The 27062-nt window shown below is 42.6% G+C and overlaps 1 protein-coding gene across 1 annotated transcript in view; it reads left to right on the forward strand.

The window, feature by feature from the left end:
• The window catches only part of lman1 (lectin, mannose-binding, 1), an 89128-nt gene that overhangs the window by 20240 nt on the left and 41826 nt on the right, over positions 1–27062 (forward strand). Inside the window, exons 8-10 of the mRNA XM_085974228.1 lie at positions 12249–12381; positions 13613–13803; positions 15556–15626. Of these exons, the coding sequence (XP_085830354.1) occupies positions 12249–12381; positions 13613–13803; positions 15556–15626 (395 nt within the window). The remainder of the gene's footprint in view (positions 1–12248; positions 12382–13612; positions 13804–15555; positions 15627–27062) is intronic.

The following is a 27062-nucleotide window of genomic DNA, read 5'->3' on the forward strand; positions in this document are numbered from 1 at the left end:
TCCTTCACCTCCCCTTTCATCATTCCGAAAGGACCGCTCCCTCCGCGACACCCTGGTCCACTCCTCAATCACCCCCAACATCCCTTCCCGTGCAAGTGCAGGAGATGAAACCCCTGTCCCTTTACCTCCTCCTTTCCCACTGTCCAGGGCCCCAAACACCCCTTCCAGGTGAAACAGCGATTTACTTGTGCTTCTAGTATACTGTATTCGCTGCTCACCAAACGCAGATTGGGCGACCGCTTTGCGAAACACCTCCATTCAGTTCGTAAGGGTGACCCCGAGCTTCCGATCACCTGTCATTTTAATTCTCCGCTTTACTACCACTCTGATCTCTCTGTCCTCGGCCTCCTACACTGTTTCAACGAAGCTCAACTTAAGCTCAAGGAACTTTATAGCCTTCTGTACTCATAATCGAGTTCAATAATTTCAGACCATAACCCCTGCCCCCATTTTGCAGGCTGTATGATTTCTGCCATCCCCATTTGCAACATTTAATCTTTCCTGCCTCCTATCCTAGCACAGACTGTTCCTTCAAATCCTCCCCCCCCCCCCCCACCTCTGTCTGCCTCTGCACCTGCTTAAAATCTGTTACATCTCTAGCCTTTTCCAGGCCTGAAACGTTAACTCTGTTTCTCTCTCCACGGATGATGCCTGGCCTGCTGAGTGCTTCCAGCATTTTCTGCTGTTATTTCAGATTGCCAGCATCTGCAGCATTTTGCTATTGTCGTCCTAACCTCCTTCCCTAGTTTTTGTCTGCTATATTTTGTTTCAAATTTAGTTTCACTTTTCTATTCTAACTGTTTTCATTTTCTCGTTAATTTTTCTGCCTCCACGTTTCCAATGGACAATTTTGAAAGTGAGGACTACAAGTTCAACCATTGGCTGAAAACCAGCATTACAATGAAAACTTTAGCACAGAAAGAAGCCCGGCTCTTCTTGCCTGTACTGAATTTAGACTCCCTTTGGGACAGAATCCCATTTTCTCCCCTGACTCTTCCCATTTTAATGAATTTTGCTCCATATCACGCTTGTGCAGATCATTATACATTCTGGTAACTCTGGAATAAGTATCTTCTGATCTTCCCCTTTGATGTTTCTCGTGCTTATCTTGAGATGATGGCTTGTGCTTGTCTTTAATTTACCTATCAATGGAAATGATTTGTTTACAGTTTCTATTTCTTTATCAAATCCACCCTCAATCTTTAGTTGGAAGGAATGCAGCTCTAGTTGTTTTAGCCTTCTATTGTAACTATACTCCATTGTAACTTGGCTTCCTCATCCCCAGTGTCATTCCAGTAAATCTGATTTGTAAAATTCTATAGAGCATTTGTATCCCTCCTATAGTGAAGAGCCCAAAAATGCACAGCATTGTAAGCATGGCATCATCATTTTGGAGAGTCATCGGCTGGGAATTTCCTGCAACGATGATATGTCTTTTCATCAAGACTATCTTCCCCCATCAGTGATCCAAAATAGTCTTTATGATTTCAGGACAGTACTTGATTCTGCAAGTTGGATCACTCATATCCAGAATTGGTGTGAAGAAGGTTTGGACCAGATATAATGCTCCACATGGTATTTTAAGTCCTCATACATTTTGTTTTCATTTACCCTTGTGCCATTTTTTTGATGCCACGTTGTTGGGAGGAAAATGCAGACAATGTGTCCATTTTACTAAACCTATTCACAACATTCTCTAACTCTTTCCAGTTCTGACGAAAGGTCGTCAAACTGAAACGTCAACTCTGTTTCTCTCTCCACAGATGCTGCCTGACCTGCTGAGAATTTCCAGCATTTTCTGTTTTTATTTCAAATTTCTAGCATCTGCAGTATCTTGCTTTTGTATCATCCATTGTTTTCTGTGTGTGTATATTGACCAGGTCAAAGAACACTTGTAACCCAATTTGGTTGTGCAACTGTAATCAATATTGCTGCATAGAGAAACAATGAGAAGTGAAGGCTGTACTGTACTCCAGCAGTTCTTCATTACTGCATTTGTGTTTTTTTTTTATTCGTATGTGGGAGATCACTGGCAAGGCCAGCATTTATTGCCCATCCCTAATTGCCCTTGAGAAGGTGGTGGTGAGCAGCCTTCTTGAACCACTGCATTCCGTGTGTTGAAGGTACTCCCACAGTGCTGTTAGGTAGGGAGTTCCACGATTTTGACCCAGTGACGATAAGGATCGGCGATATTCTTCTAAGTCAGGATGGTGTTTGACTTGGAGGGGAACTTGAGGTGGTGGTGTTCCCATGCGCCTGCTGCCCTTGTCCTTCTGGGTGGAAGAGGTCGCAGGGTCTGGGAGGTGCTGCCGAAGAAGCCTTGGTGAGTTGCTGCAGTGCATCTTGTAGATGGTACACACTGCAGCCACAGTATGCCGGTGGTGGAGGGAGTGAATGTTTAAGGTGGTGGATGGGGTGCCAATCAAGCAGGCTGCTTTGTCCTGGATGGTGTCGAGCTTCTTGAGTGTTGTTGGAGCTGCACTCATCCAGGCAAATGGAGAGTATTCCATCACATTCCTTACTTGTGCCTTGTAGATGATGGAAAGGCTTCGGGGAGTCGGGAGGTACGACACTCGCTGCAGAATACCTAGCCTTTGACCTGCTCTTGTTGCCACAGTATTTATATGGCTGGTCCAGTTAAGTTTCTGGTCAATGGTGACCCCCGCCCACCCCAAGGATATTGATGGTAATGCCGTTGAATGTCAAGGGGCGGTGGTTAGACTCTCACTTGTTGGACATAGTCATTGCCTGGCACTTCTGTGGCGCGAATGTTACCTGCCACTTAGCCCAAGCTTGAACGTCGTCCAGTTCTTGTTGCATACGGGCATGTACTGCTTCATTATCTGAGGAGTTGTGAATGGCACTGAACACTGCCGTCATCTGCGAACATCCCCATTTTTGATCTTATGTTGGATGGAAGGTCATTGAAGAAGCAGTTGAAGATGTTTGGGCTAAGTACATTGCCCTGAAGAACTCCTGCAGCGATGTCCTGGGGCTGTGATGATTGACCTTCAACCACCACAATCATCTTCCTTTCTGTTAAGTATGACTCCAGCCAGTGGAGAGTTCTCCCCCCCCCCCCCCCCCCCCCCCCCCCCCCCCCACAATTCCCATTGACTTCAGTTTTACTAGGGCTCCTTCATGCCGCACTCGGTCAAAGGCTGCCTTGATGTATAAGGCAGTCACTCTCTCCTCACCTCTGGAATTTAACTCCTTTGTCCATGTATGGACCAAGGCTGTAATGAGATCGGGAGCTGAGTGGTCTTGGCGGAACCCAAACTGGGCATCAGTGAGCAGGTTATTGATAAGTAAGTGTCGCTTGATAGCACTGTTGATAACACCTTCCATCCAGGATTGGGAGCAGTTTAGGATTCAACAAAGGAGAACAAAGGGATTAATTAAGAAAGGGAAAATAGAATGAGAGTAAGCTTGCAGGGAACATAAAAACTGACTGTAAAAGCTTTTATAGATATGTGAAGAGAAAAAGATTGGTGAAGTCAAGCGTAGGTCCCTTGCAGTCAGAATCAGGGGAATTTATAATGGGGAACAAAGAAATGGCAGACCAATTAAATACATATTTTGGTTCTGTCTTCACAAAGGAGGACACCAATAACCTCCCAGAGATGTCGGGGAACATAGGGTCTGATGAAAGGGAGGAACTGAAAGAAATCGGTATTTGTACGGAAATGATGTTAGGGAAATTGATGGGATTGAAGGCCGATAAATCCCCAGGGCCTGATAATCTACATCCTAGGGTACTTAAGGAAGTGGCCCTAGAAATAGTTGATGCTTTGCTGATCATCTTCCAGCATTCAATGGAATCTGGAACAGTACCCATGGATTGGAGGGTAGCTAATGTTACCCCACTATTCAAAAAAGGTGGTAGAGAGAAAATGGGGAATTACAGACCGGTAAGCCTGACATCGATAGTGGGGAAAATGCTAGAGTCCATTATAGAGTCATAGAGTTTTACAGCACAGAAAGAGGCCCTTCGGCCCATCGTGTCTGCGCCGCCCATCCATCCCTGTCCAGTCTAATCCCATTTTCCAGCATTTGGTCCATAGCCTTGTATGCAATGGCATTTCAAGTGCTCATCCAAATGCTTCTTGAATGTTGTGAGGGTTCCTGCCTCTACCACCCTTTCAGGCATTGAGTTCCACATTCCAACCACCCTCTGGGTGAAAAAGTTCCTCCTCAAATCCCCTCTAAATCTCCTGCCCCTTACCCTGAATCTATGCCCCCTTGTTATTGACCCCCCTACTAAGGGGAAAAGTTCCTCTTTGTCTACCCTATCTATGCCCCTCATCATTTTGTACACCTCAATCAGGTCCCCCCTCAGCCTTCTTTGCTCCAAGGAAAACAACCCCAGCCTGTCCAGCCTCTCTTCATAGCTGAGGCGCTCCATCCCAGGTAACATCCTGGTGAATCTTCTCTGCACCCTCTCCAAAGCAATCACATCCTTCCTATAGTGAGGCGACCAGAACTGCACACAGTACTCCAGCTGTGGCCTCACCAGCGTTTTGTACAGTTCCATCATAACCTCCCTGCTCTTATATTCTATGCCTCGGCTAATGAAGGCAAGTATCCCATATGCCTTTTTAACCACCTTATCTACCTGTTCCGCTGCCTTCAGGGATCTATGTACATGTACACCAAGGTCCCTCTGACCCTCTGTACTTCCTAGGGTCCTACCACTCATTGTGTATTCCCTTGCCTTATTTGTCCGTCCAAAATGCATCACCTCGCACTTTTCAGGGTTAAATTCCATTTGCCACTTTTCCGCCCATCTGACCAACCCGTTTATATCGTCCTGTAGCCTGAGGCTTTCCTCCTCGCAATTTACCACCCCACCAATTTTCATGTCATCTGCGAACTTACTGATCATACCTTTTACATTCTCATCCAAATCATTAATGTAGATCACAAACAACAAGGGACCCAGCACCGATCCCTGAGGTACCCCACTGGACACAGGCTTCCAGTCACAAAAGCAACCTTCGACCATCACCCTCTGCCTCCTGCCACTCAGCCAGTTTAGGATCCAATGCGCCAAGGCACCCTGGATCCCATGGGCTCTTACCTTCTTGACCAGTCTCCTATGCGGGACTTTGTCAAAAGCTTTACTGAAGTCCATGTAAACCACATCCACAGCATTTCCCTCATCCACCCCCCTAGTCACCCCCTCGAAAAATTCAATCAGATTTGTCAGACATGATTTACCCTTGACAAAGCCATGCTGACTATCCCCGATTAATCCTTGCCTCTCCAAGTGGAGACTAATTTTGTCCCTCAGAATTTTTTCCAATAATTTCCCTACCACAGATGTTAGGCTCACTGGCCTGTAATTCCCTGGTTTATCCCTGCTACCCTTCTTGAATAATGGTACTACGTTAGCTGTTCTCCAGTCCTCTGGTACATCCCCTGTGGCCAGAGAGGTTCTGAAAATTTGTGTCAGAGCCCCTGCAATCTCCTCCTTTGCCTCCCACAGCAGCCTGGGATACATCTCGTCTGGGCCTGGGGATTTATCCACTTTTTGGCCTGCTAAAACCGCTAGCACCTCCTCCCTCTCGATGCTAATATGTTCAAATATGTCACAGTCCCCTTGCCCGATTTCTATGTCTGCATCGTCTTTCTCCATAGTGAACACAGATGCAAAAAATTCATTTAAAACCCCGCCTACATCATCTGGCTCTACACACAGATTGCCACTTTGGTCCCTAATGGGCCCTACCCTTTCCCTGGTTATCCTCTTGCCCTTAATATACTTATAAAACATCTTAGGATTTTCCTTTATTTTGCTCGCCAGTGTTATTTCATGGCCCCTCCTCGCCCTCCTAATTTCTTTTTTAAGTATGCCCCTGCATTTTTTATACTCCTCTAGGGCTTCTTCCGTCTTTAGTCTTTTGTAACTGCCAAAAGCCCCCCTTTTATTTCTAATGCATTTTTGTATATCCCTTGTCATCCAAGGTTCCCTTTGCTTGTTGGTCCCACCCTTGACCTTTACAGGAACATGTTGGCGTTGTACTCTCTCTATTTCCCTTCTGAAAGTCTCCCACTGTTTTGATGCGGATTTTCCTATAAGTAGCTGCTCCCAGTCCAATTTGGCCAGATCCTGCCTTATCATATTAAAATCGGCCTTCCCCCAATTTAGAACCCTTATTTCCGGGCCGTCTTTGTCTTTTTCCATGACCACCTTAAATCTCACCGAATTGTGGTCACTGTCGCCAAAATGCTCTCCTACTGACACTTCCACCACTTGCCCGGCTACATTCCCCAGAATTAGGTCCAGTACCGCCCCCTCTCTTGTAGGACTTTCTACATGTTGGCTCAAAAAGCTCTCCTGGATGCACTTTAAGAATTCTGCACCCTCTAAGCCTTTCACACTCTGACTATCCCAATTTATATTGGGGAAGTTGAAATCCCCCACTATTATTACCCTATTATTTTCACACTTTTCTGAGATTTGCCTACATATCTGTTCCTCTATCTCCCCCTGACTGTTTGGGGGCCTATAGTACACTCCCAGCAAATATTATAAAAGATGTAATAGCAGAGCACTTGGAAAGCAGTGACCGGATCGGACAAAGTCAACATGGATTTACAAAAGGTAAATCGTGCTTGACTAATCTACTGGAACTTTTTGAGGATGTAACTGGTAAAATAGATAAGGGAGAACCAGTGGATATGGCGTATTTGGACTTTCAGAAGGCTTTCGATAAGGTCCCGCATAAGAGATTAGCGTGTAAAGTTAAGGCACATGGGATTGGGGGCAAGGTATTGACTTGGATAGAGAACTGGTTGGCAGACAGAATGCAAAGAGTTGGAATAAATGGGTCTTTTTCCGAGTGGCAGGCAGTGACTAGTGGGGTACCGCAGGGATCGGTCCTTGGGCCCCAGCTATTCACAATATATATTAATGATCTAGACAAGGGAACTAGATGTAATATCTCCAAATTTGCAGATGACACACAGCTGGGTGGGCGTGTGCGCTGTGAGGAGGATGCCGAAAAACTCCAGGATGATTTGGACAGGTTGGGTGATTGGGCAAAAGCATGGCAGATGCAATATAACGTGGATAAATGCGAGGTTATCCACTTTGGTGGCAAAAACAGGAAGGCAGATTATTATCTGAATGGCAATAGATTGGGAGAAGGGGAAGTGCAACGAGACCTGGGTGTCCTTGTGCACCAGTCGCTGAAGGTAAGCATGCAGGTGCAGCAGGCGGTTAAGAAGGCAAATGGCATGTTTGCCTTCGTAGTGAAAGGGTTTGAGTACAGGAACAAGGATGTCTTGCTGCAGTTATATAGGGCCTTGGTGAGACCACACCTTGAGTATTGTGTGCAGTTTTGGTCGCCTTATCTGAGGAAGGATGTTCTTGTCATGGAAGGAGTTCAGCGAAGATTCACCAGGCTGATACCTGGGATGGCAGGAATGACACATGAGGAGAGATTGGGTCGATTGGGCTTGTACTCGCTGGAGTTTAGAAGAATGAGAGGGAATCTCATTGAAACTTATAAAATTCTGACAGGACTGGACAGACTAGATGCAGGAAGGATGTTCCCGATGGTCGGGGAGTCCAGAACCAGGGGTCACAGTCCAAGGATAAGGGGTAGGCCATTTAGGACAGAAATTAGGAGGAATTTCTTCACCCAGAGAGTGGTGAACCTGTGGAATTCTCTACCACAGAAGGCAGTAGAGGCCAATACATTAAATATATTGAAGAAGGAGTTGGATATATTTCTTAAGGCTAAAGGGATCAAGGGGTATGGGGAGAAAGCCGGGACCAGGTACTGAATTTGGATGATCAGCCATGATTGCATTGAATGGCGGAGCAGGCTCGAGGGGCCGAATGGCCTACTCCTGCTCCTATCTTCTATGTTTCTATGTTTATCACTTTGCTGATGATTGAGAGTAGACTGATGGGGCGGTAATTGGCCGAATTGGATTTGTCCTGGGTTTGTGTTGCAGTTATCTAGGGTCTTCAGTTCTTAAATGCCAAAGAGCAATGTTTAAAATTATAATATTGTCTACGGAGCACTACGTGACTAGATCTCGTTTTCTGTGTGTGGATTTTGACCAGGTCAAAGAACACTCGTAACCCAATTTGGTTGTGCAACCATAACCAATATTGCTGCATAGAGGAATAAATGAGAAGTGAAGGCTGTACTGTATTCCAGCAGTTCTTCAGTACTGCATTTGTGTTGCACAGTTGTCTAGGGTCTTTGGTCTTTAAATGCCAAAGAGCTAAAGTTTAGAATTATATTATTGTCTGCTGAGCACTGCGTGACTAGATCCAGGTGTGGCTGTTTTTTGAAGAAGAGGCTTCTGGACTGGAATAGTTTTGTGCTCCTCAGTGTTAAGAATGTCAGTACTGGGGAGAGACTTTTTTTGGGTTCTCCGCCCCCCCCACCTGCCAGACAATTATCAATTGTCTGTATCCAGAGTTCAGTATTGCTCAAGTTACATGCTATAATATATTGTAGAGAATCAAAATGGAGCTCCCAATATCCAAGTAAGAACTGGTCTATGGAGACAAACATCACCCATTCCTGGAACAAATTGAGGTATTTATTCAGATTGCATATTGTTTAGATTATATTGTAAACAGAGATTCTGCAAAATAGAATAAAAAAAACAATGATTTATCTAATGCAGTGGTCAGCTCCAGAATTGAAATGTGTAATTAAAGGGCTGTCAGTAAGCTATGCAACCTTATGGTGTCTGACTAAGCACCTGTATATTCTCATTAAAATTTTGCAAGTTGCTTTGTGCCAAAAGCATTGATTGAAAGATTACAGGTCCACTATCAACAAAATGGCATGACCCTCAAAACGTTCAAGGCTGTCCAAGTGTGTAGATCCATGCCAGCAGACCTAATATATTAATGTAGGCTCCTGCAAATACCATGTGAAAAAAAAATACAATGACTGAATCCAAATGTACATCCAGTAAAACTGGAAAAATAGTTAATTCTTTAGTATCTTTCAAATTTATAGTGGTATACTTTTAACCAGCTACGGTACATATCAATTCTTAAGTCTAGGGTTTCATGATAGTTTGTACAGAACCAACAACCGCATACCACTGGAACATTTTGCATTTGGCATATAATTGGCTTTTCCTATCTAATAACCCTTTTGAATATCACTTCTAAACAATTTGTCTGATTTTTATGTGCTATGTGATTTTCAATCCAATATATAGAAGCTAGCAATAGAGAAATTACTTTGGTGTTCATTAGCAGTTCATGTGAAGCAACGTGCAATGATCAATATGCTGGAACAAAATGCTGTCATCAATCCTACTGTTGCTGCATTTCCTCTTCAATTTTGTGCTAACAGGAGGGAAATATTTAAAATGGCTACAGTGTGGCAGCTGATCTGTTGGGCATTTACAGGGTCTTACAAATACTAGAATTTTAGCTTTTATAGTTTAAATTGTAAGAGATGGCTAAATGAATTACTCGCTGTAGAATTAAAGTCATGTGTCTTGAGTTTAAACTTTTTTTTTCTCTTCCATATCTCCTCCCCCAGAGTTAGCCACTCATTTCTGGGGGCTGGTTCCACAGATACGAGCAACCCTCACCCAAGTGGCCACTCGTGAATTCACACAACTGTCCAAGCCCAGGAAAACTGTGACCCATTGTACCACCTCCCTGCTGTCTTGGTTGAGATCAGCTGACTCAACAAAGACCAGGGATTGAACTGGGGTCCTTAACATAATAAGAACATAAGAAATAGGAGTAGGCCAATCGGCCCCTCGAGCCTGCTCCGCCATTCAATAAGATCATGGCTGATCTGATCCTAACCGCCAATCTACTATCACAGAACCATCTCCTGAATCTAACAGAATTAGACACACAAAATAGGAGCAGGATCAGGCTACACGGCCCCTGGGCCCACTCCGCTACCCACAGGGCCATGTCCGATCCGAACCTAGACTCATGTCCAAACTTCTGCCCGTAACCCTTAATTCCCTTTACTTCTAGGAAACTGTCTATTTCTGTTTTAAATTTATGTAATGATGTAGCTTCTACAGCTTTTTGGGGCAGCATATTCCATGGACCTACCACCCTCTGAGTGAAGTAGTTCCTCCTCATCTCAGTTTTGAAAGAGCAGCCCCTTATTCTAAGACTATGCCCCCTAGTTCTAGTTTCACCCATCATCGGGAACATTCTCCCCGCATCCACCCGATCCAACCCCTTCACAATCTTATATGTTTCAATAAGATCGCCTCTCATTCTTCTGAACTCCAATGAGTAGAGTCCCAATCTACTCAACCTCTCCTCATATGTCCATCCCCTCATCCCCGGGATTAACCGAGTGAACCTTCTTTGTACTGACTCGAGAGCAAATATGTCTTTTCAGTATGGACACCAAAACTGTATGCAGTATTCCAGGTGCGGTCTCACCAATACCTTGTACAACTGAAGCAATACCTCCCTATTTTTATATTCTATCCCCCTAGCAATGAAAGCCAACATTCCATTGGCCGCCTTAATCACTTGCTGCACCTGCATACTAACCTTTTGAGTTTCGTGCACCAGGACCCCCAGATCCCTTTGTACTTCAGTACTTTCCAGTTTCTTGCCATTAAGATAATAACTTGCTCTACGATTTTTCCTGCCAAAGTGCATAACCTCACACTTTCCAGTATTGTATTCCATCTGCCAAATCTCTGCCCACTTACTTAGCCTGTCTATGTCCCGTTGCAGGTTTTTTATGTCCTCCTCACTCACTACTTTCCCTCCCATCTTAGTATCATCTGCAAACTTTGATATGTTACACTCGGTCCCCTCCTCCAAATCGTTAATATAGATTGTGAAGAGTTGGGGACCCAGCACTGACCCCTGCAGAACACCACTAGTTACTGATTGCCAGTCTGAGAATGAACCATTTATCCCAACTCTCTGCCTTCTGTTAGATAGCCAATCCTCTATCCATGCCAGAATATTACCCCCAATCCTGTGATTTTTTATCTTAAGCAATAATCTTTTGTGTGGCGCCTTGTCAAATGCCTTTTGGAAGTCTAAATACACTATGTCCACTGGTTCCCCTTTATCCACCCTATATGTTACTTCCTCAAAAGAACTCCAGCAAATTTGTCAAACATGACTTCCCCTTCATAAAACCATGCTGACTTTGTCCTATTAAATTATGATTATCCAAATGTCCTGTTACTGTCTCCTTAATAATGGACTCCAAAATTTTACCTACCACAGATGTTAGGCTAACCGGTCTATAGTTTCCAGCCTTCTGTCTACTGCCCTTTTTGACTTGTATGGTTCGATACAATATGGTGTATTTAGTTACAGACCCATAATTGAACTTAATCTTTATCGAACAAGCATTGTTGCACTTTACGCTGGTTTTTACAGAGCTATGGAAATATTAGCCTGGATTGTGCAGTCAAATGCGAAGTGACAGCGCTCGCCACTGACCTTGAAGAAAGCTGCCCACAAAGTTCTAGCAATCTCTGGCATTAATTTCACCTTTCCTGGTAATTTGATTCTGGTGCCAAGTCTAGGGGATCTCCAGTGTCCAGCAACAGTGATGTCATCATGCAGGCTAAGCAGCCAATCACATTGAAGAATTCTCACTGACTGCAAACCAAGAAGTAAAATGCACTGATTATCCTTCACTTTTAATAAATTTTACAGCGAGTGAAATAAAGATTGGGACATGCACATGGGATTAAAGTAGAAACTGAAATATAAACTTTAAAAAATTTGACATTCCACAAATATAAAATCAGTTTTTTGGGGCCAGAGAGGTTGTACAGCAGTAATTATGACTTAGTACATCATTAAAAAATCCAATTACACTTCATTGAACAAGACAACTTTTTTTGGGGGGGGTGGGTGGTTTTACAGCGATACTACAATGTATAAGTTGAAGTTCAGTGATTTCTCAAAGATTGCCGTCTGTGGGGTCTTCAACAGCGCACCCTGTGGAGGAACAGGGAATCACTGACAACAACTTGAATTTCCGCGTTTAACTGCGCATATGTGGACGCCAAAAGTTGCTGTCAGTTTCACAGGGTGATGACTGCGAACCTTTGACAGTTTCACCTTCATTACAACTGCAAAATCCGGGTCAATATTCCGTCTTGCATGTGCTTTGAAGATGTAGTTGCTCTAATAAGTAACTGGTCCTGTTTGGTTTTTAAATCATTGTCCCTAAGTTGCATTTGTTGTTAAGATTTTTATATTTTGGTTTAAATATGATAACTTTTGGTGTCTGGTATAGGAGCCTGCTGATTCTGCAATTCCCCAAGAAGAAAAGGAGAAATATCGAGAGGAGTATGAAAATTTCCAACAGGCGCTTGATAAAAAGAAAGAAGATTTCCAAAAAGATCACCCCGATATGCAAGGAGAACCAGGTTGGGAGAAGATTTTTTTTTAACAATTAAATTCATGTTTGATTGCATATATATATTTTAAAAAAAAAAGTTGAGGTTTTGTTCCCTTGCTTGTGATTTATAGTTTTGTGCAGGAAATCGTTGAAATTTTAATGTAAATTCCTCTTTTCCCTCTTAACACAAGGGAGTAAAAGCTCAGTTTTGAGTCTCGAACTAGTACTGTAGTAGAATGGCTAAATTCCACATGTACAAGAATTATTTAATGAAAATTTCAATGTGTAGTTTGTATTCGTTAAAAAGATCTTCTCTCTTGTCCCCACCTTACATGTACATATCAGAAGATTGGATTGGGATTTTCCATTCATATCTAGGATTTATAGAATACCTAACCTTTGGACTGTCCCACACTCATTATATCAATAATTATCCAAGCCAAATCTAATCTCCACAGTACAGCAGTACACTTGTAAAGTTATTTAACAGCATGATAGCACAATTAATACCATCACGAGGTTAAGCACTGAGGATTACTTAGTGATGCATTATCAGTGAATATTGACGGGCTCTTTCACCATAGGGCAGCATCAGACCCACACCTGATCCTGTCCTTCCCCATGTCCACACAGACACACATTTGACAGGGATAGTGATCAGGAACTCGGAACATTTTTATACCTCTCTATAACTCCGCTCTAACACAACACCAATTGTAATGCCCCTGTTGCGGTGCAAACTAAAATCGGCTAACTGCACAGACCAGAGAATGAATCTGGAAACTACTTGCTCTGTGTGGCTCGGTTTCTCACTGAATAAATTCACTATCATTGGAGCAGCCCACTAAAGGGAAATTTCTTGAAGGGAATCCAATTCTCACTTGGTTGGATAGTTGTCAATATCCTCCTATTTGTGGATGTAGAACTTCAATCCAGTAATGAAGAAGACCATACCTAAGGTAGGGTAATGTAAGGTTCACTTTGGAATTTTTTTCTCTAAAGGTGAAACTTTTTTTTGTGTTTCTAGCAGGGAGCCTCATCGGCCAAGAGCATTTATCAGAAAAGTGGGCGCATGTCGTCCATGATTTTCTGGTCATTTAAGCTGATGGTTGGATAATCATGGGCAGTATGTGCCCAAATTTCCGATTATGCACTCCTGAAGTGCAAGGTTCGTAATGAGTATAAATAGTTCTGCAACTGGCAAACAGTAAATCAAAGTGACCAGAAGCCCAACCGAAGTTTACTTTACATTTCTGTAGCTGATTTGTTTGAAACTGTGAATGAGCGAGAGTTGAGACAGATCTTTGAAGGTCAGAACCGCATCCACCTTGAAATCAAACAGTTGAACAGACAACTCAACATGATTCTGGATGAGCAAAGGAGGTATGTCACCCTCGTGACCGAGGAGATGTCGAAGAGGGGAATTAATACTGCACCACAAACGGGACAAGTGAGTACTGCTCTTTAAGTTAGTTTTTCAGACTAAAAGCAGTGCTTCAATTTTCTTGTCACTAAGTTTTTAGGTATAAGCCAGATCAGGGGCTGAGTGGTAAGCTGTCAGCAGTGGCTCAGTAGTAGCATTTCTGAAGATGTTCCTCTTGTACCTCTCATCAGTTTCAACTCCGTTTTGTAGGTATCGGGCTGAAGAACAAACTGCCTTCTATGCCCGCAAGTTGATACTAAGTTGGACAGCCTATGAAAATAGCTCTGTTGGAATTGAGGAACAAATTTGGTACAAAAGTCCAAGAATCTTTACTAATCATCTGTGTCTGTTCTATAGCCTAGACACTGGATATCCTGATCATCACTCAGTTGAACTCAATTACAAAAAAGTAGTTTCAAATCATTTTCTCTGCTGTTCTGTAAATTTTTGTCTAGTTTTCCAGAAGTTCAGTGTAATGTTTGAGTCAGAAAATAAGCTGATTTTAATGTAATTAGAAAAGAAAAATCACTGTTAAAAGGATTTCAGTTCTGGCCTAACTATTTCTTGCCTTTGTGGGTTGAATTTTGTGCTCATTTCTCCCTTCTGCTGTCCTGTATCAGCATTAAGCAGGCTTGGGTTGAATCTAGCAGGCAATGGGAGCAGAGTGCAGCTCTTGCTGTTCTCGCCCATCAATATGGCTTAACCGCCTGCTTGATCAGCCCTACTGAGACATTATCATTTGCAGACCAGAAATCCTTGTAACCACTCTAAGGCTTCCAATTTATACTAAATTATATTATATGCAGTTTTTTTGTGTGTACTGTGAATCAATGCCTATTTGGAGATAGATTGAGGCTGTCTCAAACTTTCACTTGCAACCAAAGGTGAAAAGTGACTTATTCCAATAGTCTAGGTAAGATTCAAGCTCTAGTTTCATAGATGTGGAAATGCTGCAACATTTTTACAGCAATGATTAAAAGAAACTTGAGACCTTTACAGACGTTTGTGCAAAATGAGCAAGAAACTAGTGCTTTTATTATGTCGGCATGAATATTTTATGGAGTTATTATCAATCAGCTCACTTATCCATTGTGCCAGATGTGCCTGGGGTTTAACATTTATTTTTAAGTGTATTTGAGTTGGTGAAATTGTGGTTTATCTAGATTTAATTGTCTTATTAAAATATCCACTATGGCATTACTAATAAAATTTTAAAATCTAGTTGCACATTCGCGATTGCACATGAGGTGGGGGGAGGGGGAGAAGAGGGAGGAGTTCAAGACAAAGGCGTCAGGTGAATTAGGGTTAGAGGGTAGAGGATAATTGGACCATGGTGCAGAGATGTACTTTAGTCCCGATTTTGAATTGATGCATTCTGTGCTTATTTTTATATTTCCATTCTAAAATCCTGTCTTTACATTTATAATGGAAACTGCTTATGCAAACTTGGCACACTAAATAGTCTCTCGCCAGTAATGCTGCAGCGCCTCCACTGGTGTGAAGGTATTATTAGTGACAAATTTGCATAAGTAGTTTGCTTTATAAATGTAGATGTAGGTTAACATGAAGTGTTCAGGTGCAAAAAAAATCATATTGATAAACTGACTTTTTAATCCACTTTATATCTACACATGTGAAACTGACTGCTTTTTAGAAGTTGTCAGTGTGTACTAATTGATACAAAATATGGGAAGAACAATCTTTTTAAAGCTGGTTTGTATGTAACATTGCTGTCCTGTTAAAGTTTAAAGAAAACTTATTTTCTGTATTCTATTTTAGCTCCCTCAAGGAGAACTCGACAATATTGTGAGATACCAGCAAGAGGTGCTTAGGCATGTTGGTGAATTGAAGTGAGTGACTAATGGTTTCCAATAATACTTTTTCTTGTGACTCTCGTATTGCATGTAAGATGTAGCTCAAGAAAATCATTGTATTGTAAACATTTTAAAACTTGTGTTCATAATATCCTCTTTTAATTGTGTTTGGTGAGTAAAAGAAAGACTTGTATTTATATAGCGCCTTTCACGACCTCAGGACGTCCAAAAGTGGCTTACAGCCAATTAAGTACTTTTAAAGTGTAATCACTGTATGAAATGCAGGTGCCAATTTGCGCTCACAAACAGCAATGTGATAATGACCAAATAATGTTTTTGTGATGTTGATTGAGGGATAATATTGGCCAGGACACTGGGAATAACTCCCCTGCTGCTCTTCGAAATAGTGCCATGGGATGTTTACGTCCACCTGATGGCACCACCAACAGTGCAGCACTCCCTCAGTACTGCACTGGAGTGTCAGCCTAGATTTTTTTTTTTTTTTTTGTGCTCCAGTCTCTGGAATGGGACTTGAACTCACAACCTTCTGACTCAGGCAAGAATGCTACCAACTGAGCCATGGCTGACGGGTAATTAAATGCTTGCTCTTCATCCAACCACCCACACCAAAAATCAAGGAATTCTAAAATGGTAACCCTCTTAACTTTCAGCAAGAAGTTATTACACTGATGTTGGCAATTGGTGCAGTTAATGAACGGCTCTATAAAGAATCCAATGGATCAGATTTTGAACAAGTCCTAGTTCAAATTTGTGTGCCATACCAGCTGGCAAACTTCAGTATCAGTAATGAAAGAAAAATATGCACATTCTTTGCAGTTGATTGGCTCAAATTTCATATTCCTAAAATAACAAATGATAGCTGAAGAGGTTGTGAATGAATCAAACACAAGAGAAGATAAATTTCCAAAAAACTACAAGGAAATATAAAACAGATCCAGTATGAACAGTGGATAATCTACCAATAAAAGAGAGAAATTAATGGTAGCTTCAGATATTGGGCCGGATTTTCCGATCGGAGGCTTCCTACGGGCGGATGCCTCAGATCGGAAAAAATTTACGCACTTACCTGCTGGCTCCGCAGGTCCCAAGACTTCCAATCCTGGGCCTCTGCTCTATGAAATGCACAGGGGCCCAGGTATCCCAGGGGCGCGTGCGCTTCGCAAGCGTCCCTGGGATCACGTGGGCCATGGGGAACCAATCAAAGAAGGGAATCCCCCTTCGCACTTTAGACCGGTTTCTACGCATAGATCTGTCAAAAGTATGAATGGGGATCACTTAAACAGTTAAACATTAAATACATTTTTAAAGAACATCTCATTTAAAATTAGTTAAAATTACATTAAATATTTTAAACTAATTAAATTTTTTGAAAAAAAACTTTTTTTACAGGGCTAAAAATAAGCTTTTTTAAAAGTATTTTTAAATTATAAATGAGTGGGGTGGGGGGGGGGAAATATTTTTTAAAACCCTTATGCTGGTAAAAGCAGGCCTTGCGTGTAAGATTTTAAGATTTTCAGTGGGCAGAAATTGTGCAGAAAGCGGAACTCTCTGCCTGCAGGGACCCTTCTCCCGGGCAGGCAGATGATCTGTCAAGAGGATTCTTGGCAGATCGTAAGTGCCGGGTTTTAGCGCCTGCGATTCGCATGCCTGAAACCGACACTTGCGAGGCCCCTACGGGTGCGTACACACCCGCGGGGGTCGGAATATCTAGCCCATTGTTTGAGCATCCTTTCAGCTGCCATCTCGATTTCTCTACAAAGCTAAGAACTTGCTAGAGGCGATGAAGTTTGTAACATAAACATAAAATTACAAAAGAAAATGATTAACATTACATGTTCAATAGTACTTTTTGTTTGAATTTCCTGTGTCCTAACTCGCACCAAGGGCTGGATTTTCTCTGCGGAGGCGGGATGGTGGTGGGATAGCTGGTTGCCGGGTTCCGGTCCCGCTCCCGGCTGAAGCCGCTCTGTCAAAGGGATTTTCCTTTGATTGGCCTTGTTAAGCCCAGCCAATTGACAGGAAGCGGGTCTGATGATGTCATTTGATGACGCGTCATCAGCTGGTTTCCTTGAAAGGACCCACGGGCACCTTGAGTTTGACAGCTGTTCTGTCAGTGTTTTACAGCATTGAGATGCTGCAAACGCTGACGAGCACTGCACAAAGGTGGACGCTTGCACCCAGGCTCTCCAATGACTCCCTCCATATGCTTATGGAGGGAGTCACAGCACGCAGGGTGGTTCTCTTCCCTTCCAAGGGCGGAAGAGACCTCCCCAGGACGTCAACGGAGCCTGGTTGCACATTGCACATGACGGCAAAAGCAGGGATGTCGAAAGGAGTCCCTGGCTGCAGTGGCGCCAACCTTTCAATGATCTCAGTGGATCACGAAACGTTACTGCAAAGCCACACACAAACTTACTCTGCTGTGCCACTCAGCACATCCCCATCACTCTGCCTTCCATACCCTTCTACTGCACCTCCTTACTCACCAACTTACCTTGCACCTCCACCCATCCCTTTCTATCTACATTATCACTTCCCCATCTCACTAGCCACCCCTCACACTCCCCCTCATCCTACTGCAAGCATACGAACTAACAGCACAATGGTAGGCACTTAAGAGGGTTAGCCAATGTTCATGTGACGTTTCTGATAATGTGTTGTCCTACAGTGAAATCTATATTTTCAACACTTCACCTTATTGGACAGATCTGTGTGCACCTTGAGAAGTGTCTTAATGAGTTCCAGTGAATGTTGAGACATAACTCCTCCTCCCCCCCCCCCCCCCCCCCACCCACCCCAACTATAGTGATGAGTGCCCAATGGAACGGCTTGGACATTAAAGGGATGCTTTACGGTGCTGGTGTGGGATGGTGTCAACCTGGCACATCATGTGGCAGCCAGGGTTTATAGCGTCAAGTGAATTAAATCTAACTATGGAGATGCCATCGCTGGCCTCCTGGGCAGCAATGTTGTCGGGCTGATGTCCTGTGCAGCATCAGGTGATGGCGGAGAAGGTTGGTATTGTTGTTGGTGTTGGGGCTGATCGTGGAAGGAATCAGAGGAGCAAGGTGAGATAGTTTCAAAGGCACAGATGTTGCTACAATAGATGGCAGCTGCAGGTGAGATGACGAAAGCGATCTGTCAATGGTGAAAAGAGGTTATTCCAGTGAGGTGGCACTGGACATACAGTTGGCTCTAAACACTTGCAAGCTGAAGAAATGTCTACGTCTTACAAATGCAGTATCCAACAGTTTCTGCATTCTGAAACTGACCATCTGCAACATGGCGTCCTTTACACCACTTCTGCAGCTGTCCGCTTATCAGATACATCAAAGCAGACTCACCTCCCGACAGGGTGAGCTGGCGTGTTTCCCGAGCAGCAGGTAACCCGTGGGGGAGCACGTAAAGTAGGAAGGTAGCCTCAAAATAGCATTAAATTGGCTGTTAACAAGCCATTTAATGAGCTCAATTGTCTCCCCCGCCGCTTGGTGTCACGGTCAGTTCTCTGCAGACAGACCCGACACCTGGGAGACTCGCATGGAGGCAGGTTGACGGCGGGTTTCCTACCTATTTTGACAGCGGACCCGCTCCAAACCCGCCCTCAGTCCTGGCAAAATCCAGCCCCAAATCCCGTTCACCCGTCACCCCTGTGCTCGCTGGCTTATATTGGCTTCCAGTCCGGCAACGCTTCGATTTTAAAATTCTTATCCTTGTTTACAAATCCCTCCGTGGCCTCGCCTCTCCCTATGTGTGTAACCTACAGACCCCTGAGATTTCTGCGCTCCTCCAATTCTGGCCTCTTGCGATTTTAATTGCTCCAGCGTTGACTGCCATGCCTTCAACTGCCGAGGACCTGTCCCCTGGAATGCCCTCCCTAAACCTCTCTGCCTCTAAATCCCTCCTTCCTCCTTAATGCGCTTGTTAAAACCTGCTGCCATCACCTGTCCTAATATCTCCTTATGTGGGTTGGTGTTAAATTTGTTTGATAACGCCCCTGTGAAGCACCTTGCGACATTTTACTACATTAAAAACACTATATAAATGTTCTTATTGTCTATAACATCAAAACAAAGTGAAGCATGAATCTCTCTTACTTGCAACAGCGTAACTTCTGACTCACTGAGCAACATTATGGGTGATCTATTAGTGAAAATAAATTTATATATAATACATTTTGTATTTCTTAAATCTAATCTGTACTAATATTCCAAAAAAAAGCTCAAACTGGGTTAGCACATATTAAAATTAGAGCTGTATTCTATCCAAAATTAGGTAATTTAGACTGCCAAATGGATTAGTTGAAACCCAGGGCACAAAGTTCTGGATATTTTTTGTGGCTTTCTCACGGTCACAAGGTGATCAGATGTTGCTGTACTTTGTGGAATAGCTCTACTAAATTACATTTTTATTTGTTAATTGTACAGTAGAAGCCTTGGGTAGAGGAGATTATCTGGATAAATTCTTAATGCTGTAGGATATGTCTACACAGGTGGCTTCACAATTTTTCTGAAGGGACTAGTGCCAATGTTTCACAACATTGTGGACTGAGTTAATCCTTGTTTTTTAAAAAAAAAAAAATCAAAATCTGCTGTGAAACTGCTGCATCTTGAAGTTTTCTCATTCTTGACCATTTATATCTGTATTTGCCCACTCACACAGCAGTTCCATCCCTTTCATCTTTAGGACCACAACTATTCTGACTATTTTGAGCAGCTTAAAATGTCTTCTTTATATCTTTTTTGAATTCATTATCTTGCTGTGGGTGCTGCAGGCAAGGCCAGCATTTATTGCCTATAACAAGTGGCTTGCAAGGCCACTTCACAGGGTAGTAAGAGTCAACCACATTGCTGTTTGAACTGGGGTAAATATAGGCCAGACTGACTAAGGACAGCAGGTTTCTTCCCTCAAGGACAATTGTGAACCAGTTGGGTTTTCACAACTTCATGCTTACTTTTATTACTGGAAGCAGTTTTTAATTTCTATTTTTTTTTTTTAAACTGAATTCAAATTCTCAAACTGCCATGGTGGGAATAGAACTCAAATTTTCTGGATTATTAGTTCAGTGACTTAACACTATGCTGTCGTATCAGATGAATAAATGCATATTTGTATTTTTAAATAGTCAGCTGTAATCAAATTAATGCCAAGACAAATTGCTCGCCCATCCAAAAACGTTTGCAGTTGAATATGGACATCCATGAGGCGCTGTGGGCCATCAGCAGAATTGTATTCCACCACAATCTGTAACCTCATGGCCCGGCATGTTCCTCACTCTACCATTACCATCAAGCCAAAGGACCAACCCTGGTTCAATGAGGAGTGTAGAAGAGCATGCCGGGAGTGGCAACAGGTGTACCTAAAAATGAGGTGCCAACCTGATAAAGCCACAAAACAGGACCGAATGTTGTAGACAGCTGAGCGATCTCCTAACCAACGGATCAGATCATAGCTCTGCAGTCATGCCCCATCCAGTCATGAATGGAGGAGGAGGCTCCATGAACATCCCCATCCTCAATGATGGCAAAGCCCAGCACGTGAGTGCAAAAGACAAGGCTGAAGTGTTTGCAACCACCTTCAGCCCAGTGGATGATCCATCATGACCTCCTCCTGAGGTCCCCACCATCACAGAAGCTAATCTTCAGCCAATTCGATTCACTGCACGTGATATCAAATGGCTGAGTGCACTGGATACAGCAAAGGCTATAGGCCTCAACAACATCCCGGCTGTAGTGCTGACTTGTGTTCCAGAACTAGCCGTGCCTCTAGCCAAGCTGTTCCAGTACAGTTACAACACTGGCATCTACCTGACAAAGTTGAAAATTGCCCAGGTATGTCCTGTCCACAAAAAAGCAGGACAAATTCAATCCGGCCAATTACTGCCCCATTGGTCTACTCCCAATAAACATAGAAGATAGGAGCAGGAGTAGGCCATTCGGCCCCTCGAGCCTGCTCCGCCATTTAATGAGATCATGGCTGATCATCTAAATTCAGTGCCCTGTCCCTGCTTTCTCCCCATATCCCTTGATCCCTTTAGCCTTAAGAAATATATCTAACTCCTTCTTGAATATATTTAATGAATTGGCCTCAACTGCCTTCTGTGGTAGAGAATTCCACAGGTTCAACACTCTCTGGGTGAAGAAATTCCTCCTCATCTCTGTCCTAAATGGCCCTGTACAACTGCAGCAAGACATCCTTGCTCCTGTACTCGAATCCTCTTGCTACGAAGGCCAACATACCATTTGCTGCCTTAACCGCCTGCTGCACCTGCATGCTTACCTTCAGCGACTGGTGCACAAGGACATCCAGGTCTCGTTGCACTTCCCCTTTTCCCAATCTATTGCCGTTCAGATAATCTGTCTTCCTGTTTTTGCCTCCAAAGTGGATAACCTTGCATTTATCCACATTGGGCAGATGTATGGCAGACCCAACCTGTCCAAATCATACTGGAGTTTCTCTGCATCCTCCTCACAGCACACACGCCCACCCAGCTCTGTGTCGTCTGCAAACTCAGCAAAGTGATGGAAGGTGCTGTCGCCAGTGCTATCAAGTGACACTTACTCACCAATAACCTGCTCACTGATACTCAGTTTGGATTCTGGTAGGATGACTCGGCTCCAGACCTCATTACAGCCTTGGTCCAAACATGAACAAAAGAGATAAATTCCAGAGGTGATGAGAGTGACTGCTCTTGACATCAAGGCAGCATTTGACTGAGTATGGCATCAAGGCGCTCTAGTAAAATTGAAGCCAGTAGGAATCAGAAAACTCTCCACTCGCTAGAGTCATACCTAACAAAGGAAGATGGTTGTGGTCATTGGAGGGCAATCATCTCAGCCCAGGATATCGCTGCAGAAGTTCCTTCAGGGCAGTGTCCTAGGCCCAGCCATCTTCAGCTGCTTCATCAATTACCTCTATCATAAGGTCAGAAGTGGGAATGTTTGTTGATGATTGCAGTTCTGTTTGCAACTCCTCAGATAATGAAGCAGTCTGTGCCCGCATGCAGCTAGACCTGGACAACATTCAGGCTTATAAGTGACAAGTAACAATCACACCACACAAGTGCCAGGCAATGACCATCTCCAACAAGAGAAAGTCAGACCACCTCCTCTTGACATTAAATGGTATTCCCAGCTTCTGATCCCCCACCTTCAACACCATGGGTGTCACCATTGACCAGAAACTTAACTGGACCAGCCACAAAAATACTGTGGCTACTTTAAGAGCAGGTCAAAGGCGAGTGACTCACCTCCTGACTCCCCAAAGCCTTTCCACCACCTACAAGGCACAAATCGAGTGTGATGGAATGCTCTCCACTTGCCTCGCTGAGTGCAGCTCCAACAACACTCAAGAAGCTCAACACCATCCAGGACAAAGCAGCCTGCTTGATTGGCACCCCATCCACCACCTTAAACATTCACTCCCTCCACCACTGGTGCACCGTGGCTGCAGTGTGTACCATCGACAAGATGCCCTGCAGTAACTTGCCAAGGCTTCTTCGACGGTACTTCAAAAACTCGTGACCACTACCACATAGGACAAGTGCAGCAGGCACATGGGAACCCACCACCTCCAAGTCACACACCATCCTGACTTAGAAATAAATCGTTGTTCCTTTATTGTCACTGGGTCAAAATCCTGAAACTCCCTCCCTAACAGCACTGTGGGAGTACCTTCACCACGTGGCCTGCAGCGGTTCAAGGCGGCGGCTCACCACCACCTTCTCAAGGGCAATTAGGGATGGGCAATGAACACTGGCCTTGCCAGCAATGCTTGTGAATTTAAAAAAAAAAAAAAAAAAAAAAGTGTTGAATGGAAGTCCAATATTTGCTGGCAGCTCAGGATGTCGTGAGGTGAAAAAATTATTTGTTCTGAAGAGTGACCTCCATTCCTCCCCTGATTTGACTTGCTAATGCAGCCTATGAACAAGGGAATAATTGAGATTGTTGACAAAAAAAAAATGCATTATTACCTGTTACCTCTTTCTGGTGGTGGAAGAGAAATCAAGGATGATGAGGATGTTTAATTTAAAAGATGTCACCTACTAGGTCATATCAGCATGGATCAGTGTTTCTCTAGCCAGTTGTGTTAGAAGCAGTTGTACTCCCAATATCCAAGATTGATCACACTGCTAGTAAATTCAAGGTTGTAAACTCTTCCCTGGCAGATGGATGCTGCTGTGTTGACCAGCATAGCTATCTTAGTTAAACTATTCAAACCAGGTGTGCTGAGGTCAAAGATGGTGACATTGTGGAATTGATTGTATGAGGAAGTTGCCCGGGAGATGCAAGCTCTTTTTGGACAGATAATGACGCTCAAGTCCATGGCAATGCTAAGTATAATGACCTAATGGAAGAACATCCCAAGATAGAGATGTCCTATGCAAATAGAACTGCTGCACTTTTTTGCAGAAAACCAAGATAAAACTACATAGATGTTATGATCATCCATCAGGGGTGGGACATGACCACATAGTCCCATTGTCAATAGAAACATTCTGAATTTTATTTGGCACTAAACTAGTGAATTTCCAAATTTTATTAAATATTCTTAATATTTGTTTATCTTCAATCTTTTAGAAAATGCCCCCTAGACCTTTTTAGAAACAAAAACGTCAAACTCTACACATTGGTGTCAGCCTTGGCTCAGTGGTGGCACTCTTGCCACTGAGTCGAAGGTCATATGTTCAAGCCCCGTTCAAGAGATTTGAGCATATATATGGTGACACTTTAATGCAGTACTGAGGGAGTTCTGCACTGTTGGAACCCCCTCTGCTTCCTCAGGTGGATATCATGGATCCCATGGCACTATTCAAAGAAAAACAAGGGAGTTCTCCTCATGTCCTGACTATAGTTATCTCTCAACTAACATCACTGTCTGATCATTTATCTCATTGCTGTTTGTTGATCCTTGCTGTGTGCAAACTAGCTGCCATATTTCCCTACATTACTTTTGAAGTGCAGTCACTGATGTTCATTGACTGTGAACCATTTTGGGATATCTTGAGGTCATGAAAGGTGCAAATAAATGTAAGTTCTTTTCTTGTCACATGTCAGATCTAGGAAGAGCTTCCAGTCCAGTTTATTAGTAAGATGACATCCAACTCGATTTGCTTTTTAATCTGTGGTTAAGTTTCTGTCATGATTCATGTTCTTTTAGTAATTTTTGTGTACTTGAATGGCTCCACAACTAACTAGAAAATGCAATTTTCCATGATGCTATAGAATTGAAAGACATTTCATCTTTGGATAGCTACTTAGCATCAAAGCACGATAGGCTGGTTGTCATATGAGTAACTTCTCAGGCAGTTCATTGAGGTCTGTGTTTGTTCTAACCAACTATTTAATTTTGTGACTGCACAAGTGCCAACAAAAAGCAAAGTTATAATTATGCATGTTCTTTCTTTGGCGCTAGTTCTAATTTTCCCCCTCCGTTCCTAAAGACATTGTGGAAAAAATTTGTATTTTTTAAAAAACATACAGAATTTTCAAGAATTTGAAGGCAAATGGGAGCAGTATACTTTAAAGTTATTTTTTTGGCAATGAAATGCATATTAGCCATGGTTCTTGCAGTGAGTTGCTGAAGTTTGTTCTTAAATTTATGAATGGAAAATGTGATGAGTAAGGTGAAAGGTATTTTTTTCTAGTTGTGTCCTTCATATGAGATGTAGTGCTGGCTAATTTTGAATTTTGGGGTTCAATCTAAACATACAGCTAGTTGCATTTTCAAAGTTAGTGCTTTCAACAAAAGCACAATTTTTGAGTTGGGAATGCAGGGCACCTGCTTCTCTGCATTCTCTTAACTCATCATTAGAGACATTTTGGAGAAAGGATGCCACTGTTGTAAAAATATTTGTTATGCTTGTGCAGCTCAAAGTGTGGAAAATTTGCTTTCTATTTCCTACTTAAAAGAAATGATAAAGTACTGTACTTTTTCAAAATGGGACACTCAAATGTTTCTCTTCTATAGTGCTGTCATTGCTTTCCACTCAATTTATGGACAGGTAGGTTGACATTATTTGTAGCCAATGGGTAGCTTATATTTGTCCTGTCAGAGAATTCCATGTTTTTACAGTACAGTAAATGTTATTGAATTACTGGGACAGCTGAGCAGCGACGATCATCTCTGGAAAATTATAGATTAGACAAATCGGCAACCTTATTACTTCATTCAACAGACTTTGATTTTAATAATCTTGACTTTTATTTGAAGAAAACAGATTAGATTTCCTTGCAATTACTGCCATGTCTCATTCCATCTTTTTGTTATACACTGGCATGCATTGCAGAGATGGCATGTCTGATCACAAAACTTACTGGATTACAGAAATGTCTGATGATAAAAACATGAGCAACAATCGCAGTCATTAATTTTTAAGTCTTAAGACAGCAACTTCTTTAGGTTTCTAATGGATTTGCTTGTTGAATTTCTGAGAATTATTAATCACTTTAATCAGAACAGCAAAAATATATAGAACAAGTTGTAATTCTGAAGGCAACATCATCTCTTTATTAAGCGGTGATCTCTATCAGAAGGATTAGGAAAATTGTCATCTGTAATGCTCCCAAATTATAACTCTTACATTGTCCAAGAGGTTTGAGGCTTAATTTCTTGCATGTCCTTTTATGACTTCTTTATATTCAATCTAACAATTTAATTTATAAATATCATTCCTAATGCTTTTTGATAAGATGCTGTGTATATGTAGATGCCTATTTATTAATCTGCAATATCCTCTTCAAAGGACACAGAAACTAGGATTGTTCTTTCCAGAACTAACATTTTACCCGTGGCTATTTTTGTTCAATTTTGATGTTATTTGACCAACTTTTTAGTGGTATGAAGGAGTTGGAATTTGGGTCATTAATTATTTCAGGAAATTTTCCTTTCCAGTTTAAAAACCAAATTTTTTTTGACCTGTACTTTTCCCTTTTCTGTTGGTCTCCTCCTAAAGCCAACTGAATCAAAAGGGGTGTTTAGAGAACTGGCTGCTGGGTGGTACTTGAGAGCACCTAGGTGACAATCCCATGTTTTCATTGCCCTCCTTCTAGTGAAGTAGCACCTTCCCTCTCTGTCCTGTGAAAGCACCATAGCTAAAATTGATAACTCACTGGTGAGTGGTTCTTCAAACAAAAATTCCTTGCAATTGTGATAATGGCTGCTAGTGAGTTACCATGTAGTAATTTGACAGCACCATGTAGTCATTTGACAGCACTGATGAGATGGAAAGGCAAAGAGTTTGTGAACCTCAACAGAATCTTAAAACCAAAATACTGCTGTACACTTGTAGCTAGCTATTTTATAAATTTAGGCAAGTATTTTAAGGGGTAATTCCACAACCCGCAGTGGAGAGCTATGCTCAGAGAGGTGAGGGGGGAGAAGCGGAAAATTGGTGTTGAGTGTTGTAGCTCTACCTCTAATCCACATTCCCTGTGAGTGTAGTTGTTTGCTGGA

The sequence above is a fragment of the Somniosus microcephalus genome, chromosome 2 (genome assembly GCF_052327205.1).
Source record: "Somniosus microcephalus isolate GS21.2 chromosome 2, FLI_Smic_1.0, whole genome shotgun sequence".
NCBI classification, from domain to species: Eukaryota; Metazoa; Chordata; class Chondrichthyes; order Squaliformes; family Somniosidae; genus Somniosus; species Somniosus microcephalus.